This window comes from Lynx canadensis, chromosome C1 (genome assembly GCF_007474595.2).
Source record: "Lynx canadensis isolate LIC74 chromosome C1, mLynCan4.pri.v2, whole genome shotgun sequence".
Lineage (NCBI taxonomy): Eukaryota > Metazoa > Chordata > Mammalia > Carnivora > Felidae > Lynx > Lynx canadensis.
The window spans coordinates 214,739,237-214,758,952 of NC_044310.1; the positions used below are offsets into that span (position 1 = coordinate 214,739,237).

The following is a 19,716-nucleotide window of genomic DNA, read 5'->3' on the forward strand; positions in this document are numbered from 1 at the left end:
ACAAAATGGAAAGGCAAGGTTCAAGGTGCTGTAAACATTTTGTCCCAATACTACGAAATAATCAGCATCTGCCTCGGGATTGTTTAATAAATAGCAAAGTGCATACAGGTATTTACAAGTTCTAAAGACAAATGGAGGTCTAATTGTATGGTCCCAATAATAACAACAAATAGGCATCGGCATGAACTGTTTATAAATTCTCGAGTACAGTTGTTCTGAAAGTAGAGTGCACTTGCAATCTTCAAAAAAAAAAAAAAAAAAAAAAGTCCTGTTGCTCCTCACAATGTTTTTTGAATTCAACTTGGACTGGAATTACTTGGCGTCAATGTGTAGCAACTGCTCTCTGCCGTTTATGACCAGGGACTTTAGCTCTCCGTCTTCTTCCACCTCCACCCTTTCTTGGCCATTCTCAATGATTCTCTTGGTGGTGATTTTTTTGCCATTGACGATTTCGGTGGAAGTCGACATGGATTTGAAGTTGCCGGTCCCACCACTACCATAAGACATGGCGAAGGAAGAAAGGCCTCCATTCCCCAGGGAACCAAAGGAGCTAAATCCTGTATCAAAAGAAGAAACACCACCCCCAAATGCTGGAAATCCACTGAAGGCGGTGAAGAAGGGCGCGGTCCCCCTGCTTCTGCTTCTCCGGGAGCTCCTCCGACCGCCCACAAGGTTCCCCAGCGGGTCTCCAAAGAAGTCAAAGGAAAATGGGTCCCGGCCGCCGAAGAACTCCCTGAAGACCTCGGCCGGGTCGCGGAAGGTGAAGACGTGCTCGAAGGGGTCGCGGAAAGGCCCACCGCCCCCGCCGCAGTCCTCCACTCCGGCCTCGCCGTAGCGGTCGTAGACGTCCCTCTTCGTGGCGTCTGACAACACCTCGTAGGCCTGGGCCACCTGCTTGAACCGCCTCTCCGCCTCCTCCTTGTTCTCGGGGTTTTTGTCGGGGTGCCACTTGAGTGCCAGCTTGCGGTACGCCTTCTTGATGGCCTCGGACGAGGCCTGGCGGGGCACGCCCAGCACCTCGTAGTAGTCCACCATGGTGGACAGCGCGGCACGGCCCGTGGGCCACGGGCACGACGAGGGGACGCGGGCCCGAGTGCCCCGCGACGCCAGGCAGCAGGGAAGGGGAGCCCTTGTGACGTAGCCCGCGCCTCATTGGCCGAGGCCGCATCCCAGAATGCAGCGCCGGGGGGCGGGACCTGCCGCGCTTCCGATGAGGCTCTCTGTGGCGTGGTTCGCTCGGGCGCGGACGCCCCGCCTACCGGGGCCCCGCCCACCACCTGGCCCCACCCACCCGCCTTCCGGCTGGGGCCGGTGACCTACAAATCTCGCTGGAAAAAGAGGAAGTTAGCGGGTGGAAGTGGGGGCCCACGTTCTGGCGGTGGGGCAGAGTGGTATTTTTTAAAGCAGGCTTTCTGTCAGATACCCCCCCCCCCTTCGCCCGGTGGGCGTAGACTGATGGCGGTGCGTTTAGTCTGACCTTGTGCTGAAGGTCACCCACATCGTTTGTCCAGGACAGCAGTTCTCCTGTGTTTTGGCCCCAGGACCCTTTTGCTTTAGTTCATATAGGTTGTAACAATCAATACTGACACCGTTAGAAATTAAGGCACTCAAAAAAACCCTCAATAGTCAATTTAATAGCAATAAAACCATTACACGCTAAGATAAATAATATTTCTATGGGAAAACAACTTTTTCAAAACAAAATTACTGAAGAAGGGCATCATGTTACATTTTTTTGTGTCTCTCTGGTTTAAAAGAAGAGAACTGGATTCTTCTGCTTCTGCAGGCAATCTATTGCTATACTACAGGTGATGTGGCCAGAGAGAGACTCCACTGTACATAAAAGAGATCATGTGAGTGAAAAAGCCAGATAGTATTATCGAAATAGTTTTGACTTTGCAAAATTCCCCTAAAAAATTCTTGGGTGTTCCCATGAGGCTTTGGCCCACAGTTTGAGAACTCCTGGTCTAGTATGTCAAAACTAGTAAAATTTGCTGGCAATAGGGACACCCGGGGGGCTCAGTCAAAGGTCTGACTTCACCTCAGGTCATATCTTGCGGTTTGTGACTTTGAGCCCCGCGTGGGGCTCTATGCTAACAGCTTGGAACCTGGAGCCTGCTTCAGATTCTATGTCTCCCCCTCTCTCTAACACTCCCCTGCCTGCACTCTGTTTCTGTCTGTCTCTCTCAATAATAAACATTAAAAAAAAGTTGCTGCTGTGTTTACAGTGCTGGTCAACTTGGGTGCAGTAATTATTTCCACTAAAACTGCTCTACCTTGACTGTGATTTTCTTTTTGGCATTTTTGGACCTCTGACTTCTCTCTATTTTCTCCTTATTCTCTGACACTGTATTTTTTGCTTTAATAAATGGTAAGTCAACACCAATAAAGGTCACTAAGCTCTAATAGGAAAATGATTAACCGATGAACTCTGTAATATTTCATCATAAAGGGTAGTAGACCCAATAAGGCACACTCTGTCACCAGAACAAACTGCTGACTTTATGTCACCAGAACAAACTGCTGACTTTAGGTCATTTTGAGGTACCGAATACAATCCTATAATCATGGATTTGACATTTTATAATCAAGGAATAAACAGTATTAGGAAGCGGATTTGGAGTAGAGTCTAGCGTGAACCAAGCAATGTGGGAAAAGCATGATTGGGCAAGGTCAAGTGCTCCAGAATGACTGGAGGGAAAGGGGCAGAGGGAGGGGTCTAGTCAAAGGGCTGGAGAGGAGGAATGAGCTTGGACAGGTGAGCTCAAGGTCCATTCCAGTGAATTCTGAGGGCAAGCCCAAAGACTCTGAATTTTATTCTGGGTCCTAGGAGATTGTTGACCAAGGTTTCAGGGATGGTGGTGGGATAGGGCAGTGCAGGGGGCAGCTGATGGAGGGTAGACGGGGGTTGGGAGCCTTGGGGTCTGAGGCCCTGATACAGGACTATGGCATCTCTGAGACAGTGGATCCAGCAGTTGCTTGCATGGATATGGGGCCTTGAGCAAAGGAGAAGGGAAGAAGGGAAGACACCTCTGTACAAAAAACATTTACTGAGTATTTACTGCCTGCAAAACCACCTGAGTGAGTGATTCCAAAGCCGAAACCCTGCTTGTAAGGGTAGAGTCATGGCTCCAAACCATGCAGGTGCAACAGAGGCCTCAAAAAGTTCTGAGGCTTTGAGTGATGCAGGGAAAGTCATAAAATCATCACAGTGGTGACTGTGTGGGTTTACAGCCCTTTTGCTCTGGGCAATCTACAGATGAACTCTTATGACACTGAGAGTTCAGAAGAATGATTGCCCTTAATGTTTAAATTGGATTGTGAATTTCAGAATGGCAGATAGGGGTACACCCAAGGAGCCAAAACATTGCTACCTCTTTGCTACCCACCCGGAATCTTAGTCCTGGAGAATGGAAAGTGCTTGGGGTGGGGTGGGTGTGGGTGGGGAGCTTTGGAGCTCCCATGTGTAGGAGTGCACCTATATACAAGTAAGTACCAGACTGGATGTCTGTGGAGGAAGGATGGTGGGAAGGGAAATCTTGAGTACCTATTCTGTGCACCAGAATGAGGGAGGCCCTGTGAATATGCCCCACAGGACATCAAAACTTTAAAGTTAGCATTTTCTCCATGACCTTCTAACAGGTCCCTGAATATGGGTGGCCAGTGACGTCCATGGTCAAAATGCCAGGGTCTGTGCTCTCATCCTGGGATTGTAGAGTACAACAGTGATCTCCAAAAGAAAGGACAAGGTGATCAGTTCTGTCTGCACTTGGATTTGCCATTTCTTAGAGAGGGGCATTTTTAAAAAAATGTTTATTTTATTTTTGAGAGAGAGCCAGCGAGCAAGTGGGGGGGGGGCAGAGATAGAGAAAGGGAGACAGAGGATCCCAAGTGGGCTCTGCATTGGCAGCCGAGAGCCCGATGTGGAGCTTGAACTCATAAATTGTGAGATCATTGAGCTGAAGTCCAATGCTCAACTAACTGAACCATCCAAGTGCCCCAGGGAGGGGCATTTCTATTTGCGACTCCCATACTTGCTCTCTGACCCTTCACTTGATCTTTTGGGGCTCCAGCTAGTGCTGGGTGTTGCTGTGGGAGCACATTCTACTTGGTCCCCAAATCCTGCCCTCTGCCTTCTCTCCATTTATTTCAATTGAGTAATGACCTTGGGAATCACAGCTTTACTTCTGACTCCTAGTTGGCTGTAAATTTTGAACCCAGCTGTAAGATCTGGGAACTGCTAGAAGCCATGGGGAGCTGTAGGTAAGAGCAAGGTCTCTATGCTCTGACGCTTGGGGCCCGGATCTCAGTCTGCCGCTTAGTAAATTCAGGACTCTGGCAAATCACCTTGTCTCTCTGAGCCTCCGTGTCTTCCTTTGTAAAATGGGAATAATAGTACCTGCTTTAAGGGGATACTTCTGGGGATTACATAAGATGTGTTGTAAAGTGCTAAACACCACACTTGGCACCTAGTGCGTGCTCAGTAAATATACATTCTTACTGTTTCTGTTCACCTTTCCCCTTTGCTTCAATGGGGTCATCAGAATTTCTCAGAGTATCTGCTTTCCTTGGGCCTTGGGGTTGTGTGACAAGCACGGTTTCACTTACTTTTGCTCACTTACCGATTTTCGTTTCTGACTGACAGAGTGCTCTCTCACTGCCTCTCTGAGGGAACGCGGATCTGCCCTGGAAAGGCCTTCTGTATGTGGCACACTCAGGTGGCTTTCCCTTCCCGCCATTCACTAGCCAGCGGCGTTCATTTCCTTCCTGGCGTGCCTCTCATGCATCTGCTCACCTGTTTGCGTCGTCAGTCTGTCCCTTCCGGTGGAACCGGAGTTCTGGGGAGGTGGGGGACTCATCTGGACTCATCTCTGCTGGTACCCCAGACCCAGCCCCAGGCCCAGCGCTGTGCACGCTGGACTCAGTAGGTATTTTGCTGGGTGAATGAATCAAAAAATGAGGCAGTGATTGGGCAGAGAGCCCTGAGTCACCTGTGGGGAACGTTCTTCAAGGTTACCACGGGCCCAAAGTAGGCTTGCAGTGTCTCGTTCTTTCCTTTCCATTTTATTTTTTTTTAATGCTTATTTATTTTTGAGAGAGAGAGAAGGGGGAGAGGGGCAGAGAAAGAGAGAGAGAGAGGGACAGAGAATCCCAAGTGGGCTCCGAGCTGTCAGCACAGAGCCTGACGCGGGGCTCGAACTCACAAACTGAGAGATCATGACCTGAGTTGAAGTCGGATGCTCAACCGACTGAGCCACCCAACTACCCCGTGTTCTTTCCTTTCTAAAAAGACATATTCTGCTTTCTATTTCATTCCTGAAAAGGAAGTCTAATTTGTCACCCCATAGCCTTTTTCTCCCTCTCTGGTGACACTCTCTTGGTCCGTGGAAATACTCATCTAATCCATTCAAAGGTGCTGGTGCTGCATTCCCTTCTCTGGCCCCTCAAGAACGGGACCTGAGTGGTTGGAAAAGAATTCCAGCCAGTCAAACGGTTGTTGTCTAATGAGAGACCTAGTACGCTTGTCCTGATCAGCAGCCGGTGATGTAGGGAAGTGTTGAATCACCGTATTGTACACCTGAAATGAACTGAACTGAAATTACACTGTAGGTTTGCTAACTGGAATGAAAATAAGAACTTGAAAGTAAATAAATACAAAATAAAAATACTTGGGGGGTGGGGAAAGAGACCTAGAAAAGCTCTTAGCCCTCGTTAGTTGCACGATCTTTAGCTGACTGACAGCGACAGTCATGTGATACAATCAAACATTAACTTTGAGTGTAGATTGGTTCTTGCGACATATAAGTAGAGGAGGGCAAACTTTTGGCAGGTGAGAGGCTTGGTAGCCGATACAGGAGAACCATGGCAGCGAGGTCCCGGGGGCCACGTCCGCTTGTGCTGAGCCTGCTGCTGTGTGCCCTGAATCCCCTTCTGTCCCAGGGCGGGAAGCTGTTGTTGGTCCCAGTGGACGGCAGCCACTGGCTGAGCTTGTTCGGGGTCATCCAGCGGCTGCACCAGCGGGGACACGACGTAGTGGTCATAGCTCCTGAGGCCTCCGTGTACATTAAAGAAGGAGCGTTTTACACCTTGAAGAGCTACCCCGTCCCATTCCGGAGGGAGGACGTGGAAGCGTCTTTTACTGGTCTCGGGCTCGGGGTTTTTGAGAAGAAGCCTTTCCTGCAGCGTGTGGTCGAGACATACAAGAGGGTCAAGAAGGACTCTGCTCTGCTTTTGTCTGCCTGCTCCCACTTACTGTACAATGAGGAGCTGATGGCCTCCCTGGCGGAAAGCGGCTTCGATGCCATGTTGACAGACCCTTTCCTTCCTTGTGGCCCCATCGTGGCCCTGCGCCTGGCACTGCCTGTCGTGTTCTTCTTGCACTCACTGCCATGCGGCCTAGATTTTCAAGGTACCCGCTGCCCCAGCCCACCATCCTATGTGCCCAGGGTTCTGTCCCTTAACTCAGATCACATGACTTTCCTACAGCGGGTGAAGAACATGCTCATTCTTGTGTCAGAGGGCTTCCTGTGCAATGTGGTTTATTCCCCATATGCGTCACTTGCTTCGGAAGTCCTTCAGAAAGATGTGACTGTCCAGGACCTTATGGGCTCCGCATCGGTCTGGCTTTTCAAAAGTGACTTTGTAAAGGATTACTCCAGGCCCATCATGCCCAACATGGTTTTTATTGGTGGGATCAACTGTGCCAGCAAAAAGCCACTGTCCCAGGTGGGTATTTGAGGGGGAGCTTTACAAGCCTGTCTCCTTGCAAGTACTTTGGATGGGTGAACTTGCCCCTGACATATGCTGAATGAGCACGCTGAGGTAGTGTCACATGCCCTCTTTCGTTAGTTTCTGCTGTACAAATCTCCCGGGTCTGGGGTCGTAATTTGTATCTGTCTTGGGAATCATCTTCTGGGTTATTTCTTTGTATAGGACACTTTAAGAAAGCATACTTTGGGCTCCAGTGGAGAGTAACCAATTAGATGCAACAAAGGTTAATTGCCGTAAGCACAGAGCAGTGAGTTCAGGGATCCTTGCAGAGCACAAAAGTCTGCAGCATGCACCTTCCTGCCCTTAACTGGGTTAGACACCCAAGGTTCAAGACTGCTAGAATAATTCTTTGACATCTATGGACCATGGTGGCACAAGTTGCCTTTATGTTTCTGGTGTTGAAGCTCCAGTTACTCGATAATCTGCTAGGAAGCCGGGTCCTGCAGTCCCCTGTCTTCTAATAAGTAAACATGAGACAGTCTGATCCTGGCATTCGGCAGAAAGGTCCTGAGTCTCATCCTCTGCAATGCTGCTAAGTTAATTTTTTTCCCATAGAGATTTGAGGGATGCAAAAACATAGCATTCACAATCTTCTTCCCACATCTCAATGGAGGTGATAGAGAATAGCAGGAGAGTCTCTGTCAGTTGGGAGGTTGGGAAGGATTCTCCAAGAAGGTCACATTTCAGTGGGCATTTGTTCATTTATTTCACAAGTATTGGTTGAGGATCCATTGGTAACCTAGGCACTTTGCAGATTCTGAGTCTGGCTTCTACTAAAGGGACTCTACTCACCCTCAGACAGCACTGAATCTTATTTCCGGGGTGACTCCATTGTGATTCACATTTTAAACGATCATGTTAATGTCACGGCAAGGAGAAACTCTAGACAGCAGAAAGAACCCTGCGGGAGAATTCCAGTGCTGTGTGGATGCCTCCACTCCGTTGCTGCATGACCAGATCACCTCTGTGAGGCTCTGATTCCTCCCCCATAATGTGAAGTGACATCTGGTGACTCCTACCAATAAGATTCTGATACCCCAACAGACCAGCAGGCCTGTTGGAGAAGTATGTGCCTGATGAGGTTATCTGCTTAAGAAAGGAGATGGTGTTGAGTTTTTAGAAAGCAAAATGACAAAACCTCATGTTAATAGAAAACCAGTCATAATTCTCTTTCATATATAGGAAAAGGTGAAATATTACCAAACCAGTGGGCACATCGTAGATCAAAGGAAAGAGAGCTAGTCAGCATGGCCAAGTTAAGAGTGAAATTAAAGAGAAATATTTTTGGCATCATTATATAGGATCCAAGTGAAAATGATTGTTTGACATTTACTTTGAAATTTAAAACTTTGGAGATGTGCATGCATAATAGAAACTCCATTTGAAATAGAAGGGTTGTTTATAAACTGCATGGAATGTCCCCCGTTACACTGGCCTTCTTTCTACTCCTGGGACATTCCAAAATCTTTCCCGGTTCAGGACCCTTGAACTTGACGGTCTGTCCTTCTGGGATGCTGTGCCTGAGTTTGTGAGGTGGCTGTCTTTTTATTTTTCAGATGAGCTGCGATATCACTTCCTCAGGGAGTCCTTCTCTCCAAGATAGCGTCCTGTGCTATTTCCTTCATAGCCCATTAAATACCGCAGTCATTTCATTTAGATAATTGTTTATTGACCCATCTCTTCCATACATGTGGGGGCGGGGACTACTTCTGCCCGTCACTGCATCCTTAACACTTGGCAAAGGTCTGCCGTGATGGTGTAATATCAGCGTTAAATATCAGAGTCTAATAGGCGCTTACCAAATGTTTGTTAAAGGAATGAATGAAAACCAACAAAGGGCGTGAACTGAGGACTAGACACCAGATAGGCAGTGATCTCCACCAGTTTTCTGGACTCCTACAATTACATACAAATATAGGTACTGTAGGTAAGTTTTTGTTCTTCGTTTACGAATAAGGTAACAATATATCCCCACTGCTCACCTAATCAGTATGTCCTGAATGTCGTTTTGGTTCTAAATTTATCTAGTTTTTAACACGTTCCATGTTTCATGGTATCTATGGGCCGCATTCTGTTTGTCACCTAATATATATTAGCAACGAAATTTATACTCCAGAGACTTGCTCTTCCTGGTGCTACTTCAAATATTACCTTAACCAAAGATCAAGTCGTTTGTAGTTTTCTTCATATTTTTCTGTTCCTTTCTGGGTCAGATTTTCTTAAGTATTTTACCTTTTTTTTTTTCTGGTCATTACTGTGAATGTGATAGTTTTTCCATTTCTGCCTGTAGCTGGTTATCTACTCACTATTCAGCCCCAAATAAAAATTCAGCCAACTCAAAATATTGATTCTGTCATTTAAAAAACCAGTAGGCTGGCTTTCATCAATAAAGAAAATGTGATTTCTTCTGTTGTAAATTCCATGCCAACTATTGGTCTTATTTAAAAAAAATTTTTTTTAATGTTTATTTTTGAGAGAGAGAGAGACAGAGTGTGAGAGGGAGAGGGGCAGAGAGAGAAGGAGACAGAATCCAAAGCAGGCTCCAGGCTCTGAGCTGTCAGCATGGAGCCCAATGTGGGGCTTGAATCCACAAACCATGAGATCATGGCCTGAGCTGAAGTCAGACGTTCAACCGACTGAGCCATCCAGGCGCCCCTCAAATATTGGTCTTATTGAATTCACTAGAATCTTTCAAAATAATTGAATAATGTTGGCAATCACGAGGATTCTTGCTCCTGATTGTAATGAAGATTGATTTTCTTTTTTTTTCTTTTAAGGTTTATTTATTTTGAGAGAGAGCGAGGGACCAAGAATGCAAGCAGGATAGGGTCAGAGAGAGAGGCGAGAGAGAGAGAATTCCAAGTAGGCTCCACACTATCAGCATGGAGCCTGATGTGGGGCTCGAACCCATGAATTGTGAGCTCATGACTTGAGCCGAAACCAAGAGTCAGACACTTAACCGACTGAGTCACCCAGGTGCCCCCTGAAGATTGATTTTCATTTCATCATTTTGTATTATGTTTGCCATTGTTCTTTGGCAAATAGCCTTTATTTATTTAAATGATTTTCTTCTTTAGGATGTTTAACAGGAGTGGCTACAGAATTTTATCAACTGTCTTTCTCAGTATCATAGTTTTTAGCATCATTTATTGAGATATATATATATATATGTATATATATATATGTTTTAAAGTTTATTTATCTTGAGAGAGAGAGAAAGAGAGGCAGAGGAGGGAGGGGTAGAGAGAGATAGAATCTCAAGCAGGCTCTGCACTGTCAGCCCAGAGCCTGATGCAGGACTCAATGTCACGAACCATGAGATCATGATGAGATCATGACCTGAGCCGAAATCAAGAGTCAAGACTCATCCGACTGAGTCACCCAGGCGCCCCTCCATATATTTTTTCCCCTGTAAATTTCTCTAAGTGGTGAGTTGTGTTGACTGAGTGTTAGTTGCTGCCTTGTTTGGTGCAAACAAGCCTCAGTGTGAGAATGTCTTTGTAAACTGTACCTGGCAGAAGCCCTCTTTGTCCTACTTAATATTTTTAATTTGAAATTCCACTTTTTTGATATTAATATCACCGCTCCTGCACTATCTTGCTATTTCCCTAGTGTCTTTTTGGCACCCCTTTGTCTTCAAGCTTTCTTTTTTTTCTTTTTAAATAACATGGAGCTGATATTTTTAGCCTGGTTGAGAGAATTTTGCCAGTTTGCAGTTCATTTAAAAATTGATAGATTGGATTCTAACTTTCCCAACTTACTTTATTTTTATTTTATGTGGTCATTTTTCCTTTTCCTGATTTTTGCTGGTTTGTCAAGTTGCTATTCATTTTCTTTTTTCCCTTTTGTTTATTTTTTATTTTAGAGAGAGAGAGGGAGGGAGTGCAAGTGGGGGAGAGGGGCAGAGGGAGCGGAGGGGAAAAAGAAAACCCCAAGCAGACTCCATGTTCAGTGCAGAGCCCGATGTAGGGCTTGATCTCACAACCCTGAGATCATGAACTGAACCGGAATCAAGAGTTGGACGCTCAACCAACTGAGCCACTCAGGCACCCCACATCCCCTTTGTTAATTAAAGAATCTTACTCCATGCTCCCATTCCTTTAGCAGAGATCGTGCTGGTCCCAATGCTCTTGGTCAAAGTCCTGATCTTCAAGAATAAAGATGCAATATTTAGTTGATAAGGAGAGTCCATAGGGACTCTGGGAAGTCCCTACTCCATAGGGAAAGCACACCTGGCATCAGACATGTGTGGGATGCCTGATGGACAAAAGATAGTAGAACAGCATTAAGAGCAAAGGAATGAAGCTCAAGAATTCCAAGATATCGTTCCCCGCTCAGAGTGAGAGACCATCGTTGTGGACAGCAGCGATTCAGAGATGATATCCACCCAGACATGTTGGGTCTGAGGAAAACACCCAAAGAGAAGGTGGGTGAGGACAGAGACTTAGAGGTGGAGAGAAGAGAGACTGGTGAGCAAGGAAGCTTGTGGTCTTTGTCAGTGGCTCTGCATGCGTAATGATAAAGCAACTGGTTTCCAACATGCCAAATGTTCACCAAGGGTTTTGAGAAACAGAAGCCATTTGGGAAGAGAAAATCTAATAAAGGCCTGGAACTGAAAATACTAAACTCTCAGCAGAAGCTAGGATCTGTGTTAAAGACTTCAATGAGGTGGGCAGGTGTTTTCACTTCAGAGGTGGCCTCGTGCATTTTGGAAGGGGATAAGAGGTGGAGGAATCGAGGATTATCTTCAGTTAACACACCGCCTCACTCTTTGACCATACCAGAGTCTGTGGAGTTAGGGCCAGGTTCATGGGAAGTTTTGCCAGTAGGGTGTGGACCTCACCATTATTAAATCCCAGAAGAGCTTGCCGAGAGTGGACGTTGCCCATGACAACACCAGCTCTGCAGTTTGCCCTTCCGTGATCTGTAGATGAACTTCTGTGACATTTAAACTTTAGTCTTGCTATTTAACTTTGGGTGTTTACGGACCTGTGGATTCCTTTTTACGGTAATCACACCTGGCTGGGTGCTGAGTGGGTGTGGAGGAGTGTGCAAGGAGGTGAAACCAGATATGGCCCTTTGTAGACATAGTTAGAGGAAGAGTGGGTTTCATGCAGAAGGGAAGGTCCTGGAAGTGAGGTAAGCCATGTACCTTCACTCAGGAGAAAGAGCTCAAAAGGTCCTTGGAGAGGAGCCATCTTTCCCCAGGAAAGGAGGATGTAGTGCATCCTGGGGAGGAAGGACTTCAGAAAAGCCATCCTTAGGAGGTCTTTGCCACAAACCAAAAATGCAGCATGGCAGTGGGGAGGATGATGCTGGCCTTCCCAACCTTTCAGATGAGCCCCATGGAGAAGGCCCAGGACACAGCCACTGGGAGCTAGAAACCTTGAAGAGAGCTGCTGGGATGGGATGGGGGTGAGGACCAGGCAGGAGGCTCACCCCTGAGGAGGTGTTGGGGCTTTCCTGGTCATGCTCTGAACCAAATTTGAAAAAAGTCCCTTAAAATCATGTGTGCTGAGGCCTGTCAGAAGTCTTCTATGTGTCACTCCAGGGTGGCCAGTGTTCTGGTCTGTCCGGGACTGAAAGTGTCATATCCCAGGAAACCCCTCAGTTCTGGGCAAACCCTACTGCATCACACAGTCTCAATATCCGTGGCATTCTTGGGAGACATAGAAAACCATTTGGGAGATTCTGAGGGAGTTAATTAGATCATTGATAACCTACAGTTGGGGGGAAATTGCCATACTCACACCTTGCTCTATTTCCTCTATGTGGAATTGCCACGCTGTGTGTGTGCACGTGCATGTGTGCATGCCTGAGTGTGTATGTACTTTGCCTCATGACCAAGTACTCTGGAGTTGGCTTTGAAGGTTGGGGTCAGAGCAGACTGAGCTGTGATTATCGCTGAGGGTTGAGTCTGGGGGTTTCCTTACTCTCTTCCGGGGGTCACAGCCACCACTCATGACTCAATGCAGCTAATACTGCTATTCTGATTGGATTAATTTTTGGTTGCTACCTCTCAGAGCTTTTGTTTGACATCCGTCTCTAAAGTCGATTCCTTATTACTTCAGGGGTAGGGCCTCAATAGGTCATAATCTGTGATCTGCACTTACTAGTGGGGTCCCCACCATCACTGTCTCTCACTCTTATACACACAGACACTTCTAAGATCCCATCCCCCTGCTTCATCCACGGGAACGACAGATCGTTCATCTTCCAGTAGTTGTCAGATTCATTATTCACTAGAAAACCACTCGCAGTTCAAATACACCAAAACTCACTCCATTAAAAAAAGTTGCTCCTCGGAAAAGAAGATGATTTCGTCGCAATAGAGCAGTATCCGCAATGGGAAAGGCTGACTTAGACCCCGCCGTTTTCTAATGACGTAGTCTTGCACGCAAGGCCCAGGTGGAGGGCTTGTCACACAGCCCCTCTCTGCTCTTCATTCCTTGTTCCTTGGGTCATCTGGTCCAGGAGTTTCTTCAGAAACAAGCCCCACTGCTTTGTCTGGAGCTTTGTCCTAACAGCCAAGGCTGCAATGCCCGATGGCGGTCACGGTTGGAGGAGTGGAGCGGCCTTGCAGCTGCAATCTTCCTTGGATGGCGGCGAAGGATATACTGCTCGAAGGAATCAGGACACGGAAGCATCTCTGGAACGGGACATGAACACTCCAGGGGGGTCATGTGCCGGGTGGGTCGAGACTCACTGCCTGTTTATCCTCCCCGCCCCCCGGTGGCTTGGGCACTCAGGGTTTTCTCACATGCCCCTGACCTTCTCTGAACTCCACAGAGGGGGCTCAGATACTGATGCACACTTAGCAAGGTTTTCTCTTCCGCTTTTGTATCTCTCACGCTCAGGGAGATTTTCTGCTTTAGACAGTATTTTATGAAACCAGCAAAGAGAGATTCAGGTGTCTTTCTGTATGTTCTTGCTAAGGCAGGAAAGTTGACTTCCATTCTTCAGAAAGCTCTTCTCCAGGAAAGGTGGGGAAATGCCAGGTTGACTGGTTAAATTTCAGCACTGAGTTGACATGAATATGATCCCCAATCACCCCCGTGTATTGGCTGTGGGAAAGCAAGAATTGTTAAAGGTGGTCTTGGCTATTTGAGGGTTTTCCTTAATTGTGAGCCTCATCCTCAAAGCTATTTGCGGCTTCGTGCCTTGACTCATTCGTTCTTTCAACATAAAAGGAATATTCCAGAAGCCTTGAAAAGTAATACACATCTTTACTGTGGATTTTCTTAAAGGGGCTGTGCAGGAGTTTTAGAGTCTGCAGAAAGCTTTCTGAAATTCTCTTTGGGCAGCTTTCCTCTCTCCCAATGTCTCCCTTCACCAATCTGCTAAACGGTTCTCTCCCCTCTCTGTGACACTCATCCACCTTTCCTCCCTCCTTCCACACTGCCTGCTGCTCTCTCCATCAATCCCTTTCCTGAAAGCCTGCTTTCTCCCAAGATGCTCTCAGATGCTTGAAGCCCCTGGGAAGTGGATCTGGTCTTCCCTCTGATTGCTTTTCCTTTGGGAAATTAGCACACTACCTGGATTCTGCATCTCAAAGAAGAACCCAGAAGATAACCAGATAAGCAAGAAGCCTTCCTCCTGTGGAAGGAATAACGGGGGAAGGGAGTCTATAACATGCACTAATATTGTGTGTCTCTAACACACACACAGAGACACGCGTATTCTTAACATGAAGAGATAGGATTCATAGCTGAATGGATGCAGTTCCCAAAGAACGTGAGAAGAAAATTAACTGTAAATTTCTCTTCTGGTTCTAGGAATTTGAAGCCTATGTTAATGCTTCTGGAGAACATGGAATTGTGGTGTTCTCTTTGGGCTCCATGGTCTCAGAGATTCCCAAGGAGAAAGCTATGGAGATTGCTGATGCTTTGGGCAAAATACCTCAGACAGTAAGAACATGCCATACGATTCTGTACCTTCTGTATCTGTATCTTCACAAGAGTTGGAACCCCAGACTTCTAGTATCGGAGTTAATCCTATCAGTTGGACTTTAGGCTTGGGGTTCCCTGCGACTTCCTGATTACTAATCCAAAGGTCTTTTTACCATGTCACTCTCAACTGTTCTGTTAAACCGCGGTCTGCTTTCCTTGGAGGTCTCATTTTCTCTAAGAAAGTCAACAGCGTATTAAGGAGAATTTATTTTATCGACAAGATGAACAGGACAGTGTTTCTTCATGCTACATAAGGAGTATTTCTACAAAAAAAGCTGCTGGTCAGGACACAGGATTCATTTCTTACATTGCTGCGCCTATAATTCTACACCCACTCGTTTCATTAAGTAAACTTTCCCCCGAAGTGCAGAAATGTGCAAAAGTCATAAATGTACAGCTTGGTGGATTTGCACAAATTCACAGCTGTTACCAGTCCCCAGGAGCCTTCCCAGTTGCTACACCTCCCTCCCCTGCCAAGGTTATGTTCATTCAGTGGACTCTACATTCTAGCTACTGTGGCAGATGTTTCGGAATCATTGTGTTTTTAAACTCTGTTCCTGTCTCTGCAAGGTCCTGTGGCGGTATACTGGCACTCCACCACCAAATCTTGCGAAGAACACAATACTTGTCAAGTGGCTTCCCCAAAATGATCTGCTTGGTATGTGAGCAGGCTCTGGCGTGTAGGTCAAACCCAAGTGCAATTACGAAAGTGGCTTGCGTGTGGCTGTTCTAAAGGATTATTTAGCTGGAACATATCATGGCCAACGTATTCCACGTTGCTTTTTACCTCGTGGGGTATCTCACCCCACGTTTTCCTCTGCAGACTTCTGCAAAAGCCACATGTGGATGGCACTGAGTCCTTAGCATGCTTGCAGAGCATAGATGGTGTCAGACCGTGCAACTCGGTGACCTGACTGCTGGCATCCTTCCCTGTTTTGCTTCTCAGGTCACCCGAAGGCTCGTGCCTTCATCACACATTCTGGCTCCCATGGCATATACGAGGGGATATGCAACAGCGTTCCCATGGTGATGCTGCCCTTATTTGGTGATCAGATGGACAACGCGAAGCGCATGGAGACCCGGGGGGCTGGATTGACCTTGAACGTCCTGGAAATGACTTCTGAAGATTTAGCAAATGCCCTAAAAGCTGTCATCAATGACAAAAGGTAAGAGAAAACGTACAGAGGAATACTACTTGTATCTTGGCCATCTCATTCACAATAAATATTCAAATGTGAAAACAAATACATAAAAACCTAATTAATAAGTAAGATGACTTTGGGATGATTATTATGCATTTCATTAAAGGATGCTTTAATTCCTAGAGAACTTCTCATAGAAATGATTTTAAAGAGTTTTTTTTTAATTTTTTAAGTTTATTTATTTATTTTGAGAGAGAGAGAGAGGAAGGGAGGGAGAGCACGAGTGGGGGAGGGGTAGAGAGAGAGAATCCCAAGCAGGTTGTCAGTGCAGAGCATGATGTGGGGCTTGATCTCACAAACTTAGAGCTCATGATCTGAGCTGAGATCAAGATCAAGAATCAGACGTTTAACTGAGCCATCCAGCCGCCCCAAAACTGATTTTAAATATTATTTCCCTTGGTAGGCTTAAAACTTCAATTTGTTAAAAAATATTGTCACCAAGTAGATGTCTACTGTATGAGATTCTACAAAGAGAGAAATATTCCGTAATGAACCTAGTGTCCATAAGATAAAAACAAAGAGCTTAGAAGCATAGTTCTCTCTAGCACTGAAACCCGTGAGAAATTTTGTTCATGGGGATTTATAAATGGGGGGGGGGGTGTCATGTGATATCCCAAAGGCTTGTGATAAAGCAAAGGTGAGTTTATTCAAATATGGCTCTGAAAGAATTCAAGAGGCAAAAGCCATCAGATCAAATGGTCTTTGCGTGGAATTTATTGTATTGATGTCAAGTTCACTAGTAACAGCTTGGTCAAAACCTTGTGGGAAGAATTGATAGCCAGGGTGGACTTCGTCCAACAATTAACAGCCCGCGTGTGCATGTGCATGTATGAGTGCGTGTGCATGTGTGTGTCTCCACGAGAGTGGAGTCTTCACCCATAGTTGCTTCATCTTGAAAAAGACATCAGTTAGAAGGACAGATGTGGAAAACTGGAGTGTGTTCAGATGGGAGGAGACATTGCACAGGGTGACACAGTGAGGCTGGGCAAGGAAAAATGGGGGAGAGGTGGGGTGCCCACATGTGTGGTGCCAATGGATGGAGAAGAAAAGCCCACATAACCCAGGGGTAAATGCCCAGAGTGCCCGGTGGGTGCCATCCCTCTCTTCTGAATGGCGCCTTCCGGCCGCCCAGCTTGTTGGGGTCAGGATGTGCTGCTCACACATCGGCGCCACGGAACCCCGACTTCTCTCCACGTGCTGACAAAACTCGTTCCTGAGGTTCACATTCGTAATGCAATTTTGATCTTTTGTTCCGTGATACAGACGACTATCTGGAACCTAAAAATGACTTGGTAAAAGTTCTCTTATTTTTTAAAAACGTTCATCAATCAGCCTGAGAGTTTAGCTAACTGCATTTGTTTGTGAGTTCTCGCTACCTAATTGTGAATCTCCCTGTTCCCAACACTCTACACGGGGACATAAAATAAAGACATCAGACGATGCAGCCAGGCCATAACAGGTGCTCAATAAATAATGAGTGAATGAAAGTTATAGAAAATCTATCTTGTTTAAGAGAAGATTTATACAAAAGAAGATGTTTAACAGGCCTTATGGTCAAATATTGCTATCACAGTACAATAATGTATCCAAATAAAATGGCAGACCTGTTTAAAGGTGGCAATTATCCTAATTACTCCTGAATAAAAGTGTCTTCCATTTTTCTCTTTCTTCTCCCTTTCCTTTCCTTTTTTCCTCCCCTACCTTCTCTTTCTTCTCGCAGTGCATCCACACTAAGGGTGAAACATCTAACCCAGTTTGGATGTGGTTGTTCCGATTCAGCTACCAACGCTGTCTAAAATAAACAAAAACCCATTTTGTTTCCCAGGCTGCATAGACACAGCCTCATGCTACAGTTAGCACTTGGACGGTGTGATGCTTCACCAATGGAAAGTATGCCGCCACCTTGCGAGGGCACTTACAAATGGCTTTGACTTTGAGTAGATGTGATTGTTTAAAACTGTGAGAGGGAAACTGCTTATAATTTCTGACATGACCTTTTCCTTTATTTCTTTCTCTTATTATAAAGAGTCATCTAATTTCCTACAAAAATATCATGAAAAAGAAGAGAAGAAAACAGGAAGCTAGGTTCAAATAATTTAATATTATAATTTTGGCTTCTTGTTTTCTTTCTACGTTTTTTTTTTTTTTTTAATTTCAGAGATAAAGACCAGTTAGTGTGTGTGTGTGTGTGTGTGTGTGTGTGTGTGTGTGATGTATGGTGTGTGTGTGTGTTCTTTTTGGCCATAATAGAAACACATTTCCTCTACCAAGTTTGTAAAATCTGGGAGCCTTCCCAACCACAGCAAGCCTAGAGGGAGGATGGTCGGTATGGTTGGTGTTCCAGAATTCACGTCACTGTCTTTGTGTTTAGCTACAAGGAGAACATCATGCGCCTGTCCAGCCTGCACAAGGACCGGCCCATCGAGCCCCTGGACCTGGCTGTGTTCTGGGTCGAGTTCGTGATGAGGCACAAGGGGGCCCCGCACCTGCGCCCTGCAGCCCACGATCTCACCTGGTACCAATACCACTCTGTGGACGTGATCGGCTTCCTCCTGGCCATTGTGCTGGGCGTTGTCTTCATCACGTACAAATGCTGCGCCTTCGGCTGCCGGAAGTGCTTTGGGAAAAAAGGACGAGTTAAGAAATCTCACAAGTCTAAGACACACTGAGAGGTGGGTGGGGAGTGAGGTGACCCAAAGTTGCAACCAGAGGCAACGTTAAATTTGTTATGCTTATTCAAGAAATACTTAGCCCTAAGGGAGATACCCCCGTGGTTTTTTTTTTAAATAGAAACAATCTAGGGGCGCCTGGGTGGTTCAGTCAGTTAAGCATTTGACTCTTGATTTTGGCTCAGGTCATCGTCTCACGGTTGTGAGGTCAAGCTCCGAGTTGGGCTCTGCACTGAGCGTGGAGCCTGCTTGGGATTCTCTCTCTGCCCCTCCCCTCCCCCCCTCAAAAATAAACAGATAAACAAACTTTAAAATAAAAGCAATCTAACTGCTAGTCACACCTAGAGGTAGAGATACTTGAATATGTTTTCTGCCTCCTTTAGGATCTTTAATTTGGACTACGTTCGTCACTTCGGATGACTTTCCAGGGGGGTTGGACAGGTGCCTCCTGCACTTCCCATTACTTTTCTTACTCAGCAAATGAGGCTTGTTTGGGGGCACAGGTTCCAGGTGGTCTTACCCCCTCTACCTGGGAGGACAGCTCTAACATCGTCGTCTGGCTTCTGTAGACTGTTGCGATCAATTCTGTCACCAGTAATGGCAGGTCCTAACTTGCATTCATGCTTCACAGATGTCACTTTGTGTATACAAAGAAGGAAACATTTGTTCCTTTAGGGCATAGTGCCTTTACTTGAAATAAATGAATGACCTAGGGGCGCCTAGGTGGCTCATTCAGTTAAGCGTCTGACTCTTGATTTTGGCTCAGGTCGTGAGATCTTGCATTCGTGAGATCAGGCCCCGCATCCAGCTCTGTGCTGATAACGTGGAACCTACTTGGGATTCTCTCTCTCCCATTCTCTCTCTCTATCAAAATAAATAAAAATAAACTTAACAAAATAAATCATTGGCACAGGTTCTTTTGAGAACAGTGTCTGATTTCTGGCTTTAGGGAAAAGAATGATGTATAAAATTGATGAGTGGTGGGCTCAAGGGTATCATCATGGCTTGTGTGCCAAATGGATCTGAATTTGAGGGAAGCCCAAAGCACATTGTCTCACAAGCGTATTTTCTCTGATGTTTTCCACAACTAAAGACATTAATAAATTCATAGAAATTCTATTTCTT

The 19,716-nt window shown here is 46.0% G+C and overlaps 2 protein-coding genes across 2 annotated transcripts; one reads left to right on the forward strand and one right to left on the reverse strand.

Annotated features, from left to right (window-relative positions):
• Window positions 1-247: 247 nt before the first annotated feature.
• DNAJB3 (DnaJ heat shock protein family (Hsp40) member B3) lies at window positions 248-1,052 on the reverse strand. The gene has a single exon (XM_030326313.1). It carries the CDS (start codon window positions 1,033-1,035, stop codon window positions 313-315), a length of 723 nt encoding a protein of 240 aa, XP_030182173.1. The 5' UTR covers window positions 1,036-1,052; the 3' UTR covers window positions 248-312.
• Window positions 1,053-5,638: 4,586 nt separating this feature from the next.
• Window positions 5,639-19,710, forward strand: UGT1A1 (UDP glucuronosyltransferase family 1 member A1). The gene is made up of 5 exons (XM_030326311.1): window positions 5,639-6,726; window positions 14,547-14,678; window positions 15,291-15,378; window positions 15,667-15,886; window positions 18,294-19,710. Exons 1-5 carry the CDS (start codon window positions 5,863-5,865, stop codon window positions 18,589-18,591), a joined length of 1,602 nt encoding a protein of 533 aa, XP_030182171.1. The 5' UTR covers window positions 5,639-5,862; the 3' UTR covers window positions 18,592-19,710.
• The last annotated feature ends 6 nt before the right edge of the window (window positions 19,711-19,716 follow it).

What these genes read in the sequence shown, in the direction of transcription:
- UGT1A1 (XM_030326311.1), top strand. Translation starts at nt 5,863, where the DNA reads ATGGCAGCGAGGTCCCGGGGGCCACGTCCGCTTGTGCTGAGCCTGCTG. An exon ending in GCAAAAAGCCACTGTCCCAG is followed by an intron (nt 6,727 to 14,546) that starts GTGGGTATTTGA and finishes TTCTGGTTCTAG; the next exon opens with GAATTTGAAGCCTATGTTAA. An exon ending in GCTGTCATCAATGACAAAAG is followed by an intron (nt 15,887 to 18,293) that starts GTAAGAGAAAAC and finishes CTTTGTGTTTAG; the next exon opens with CTACAAGGAGAACATCATGC.
- DNAJB3 (XM_030326313.1), bottom strand. Translation starts at nt 1,035, where the DNA reads ATGGTGGACTACTACGAGGTGCTGGGCGTGCCCCGCCAGGCCTCGTCC.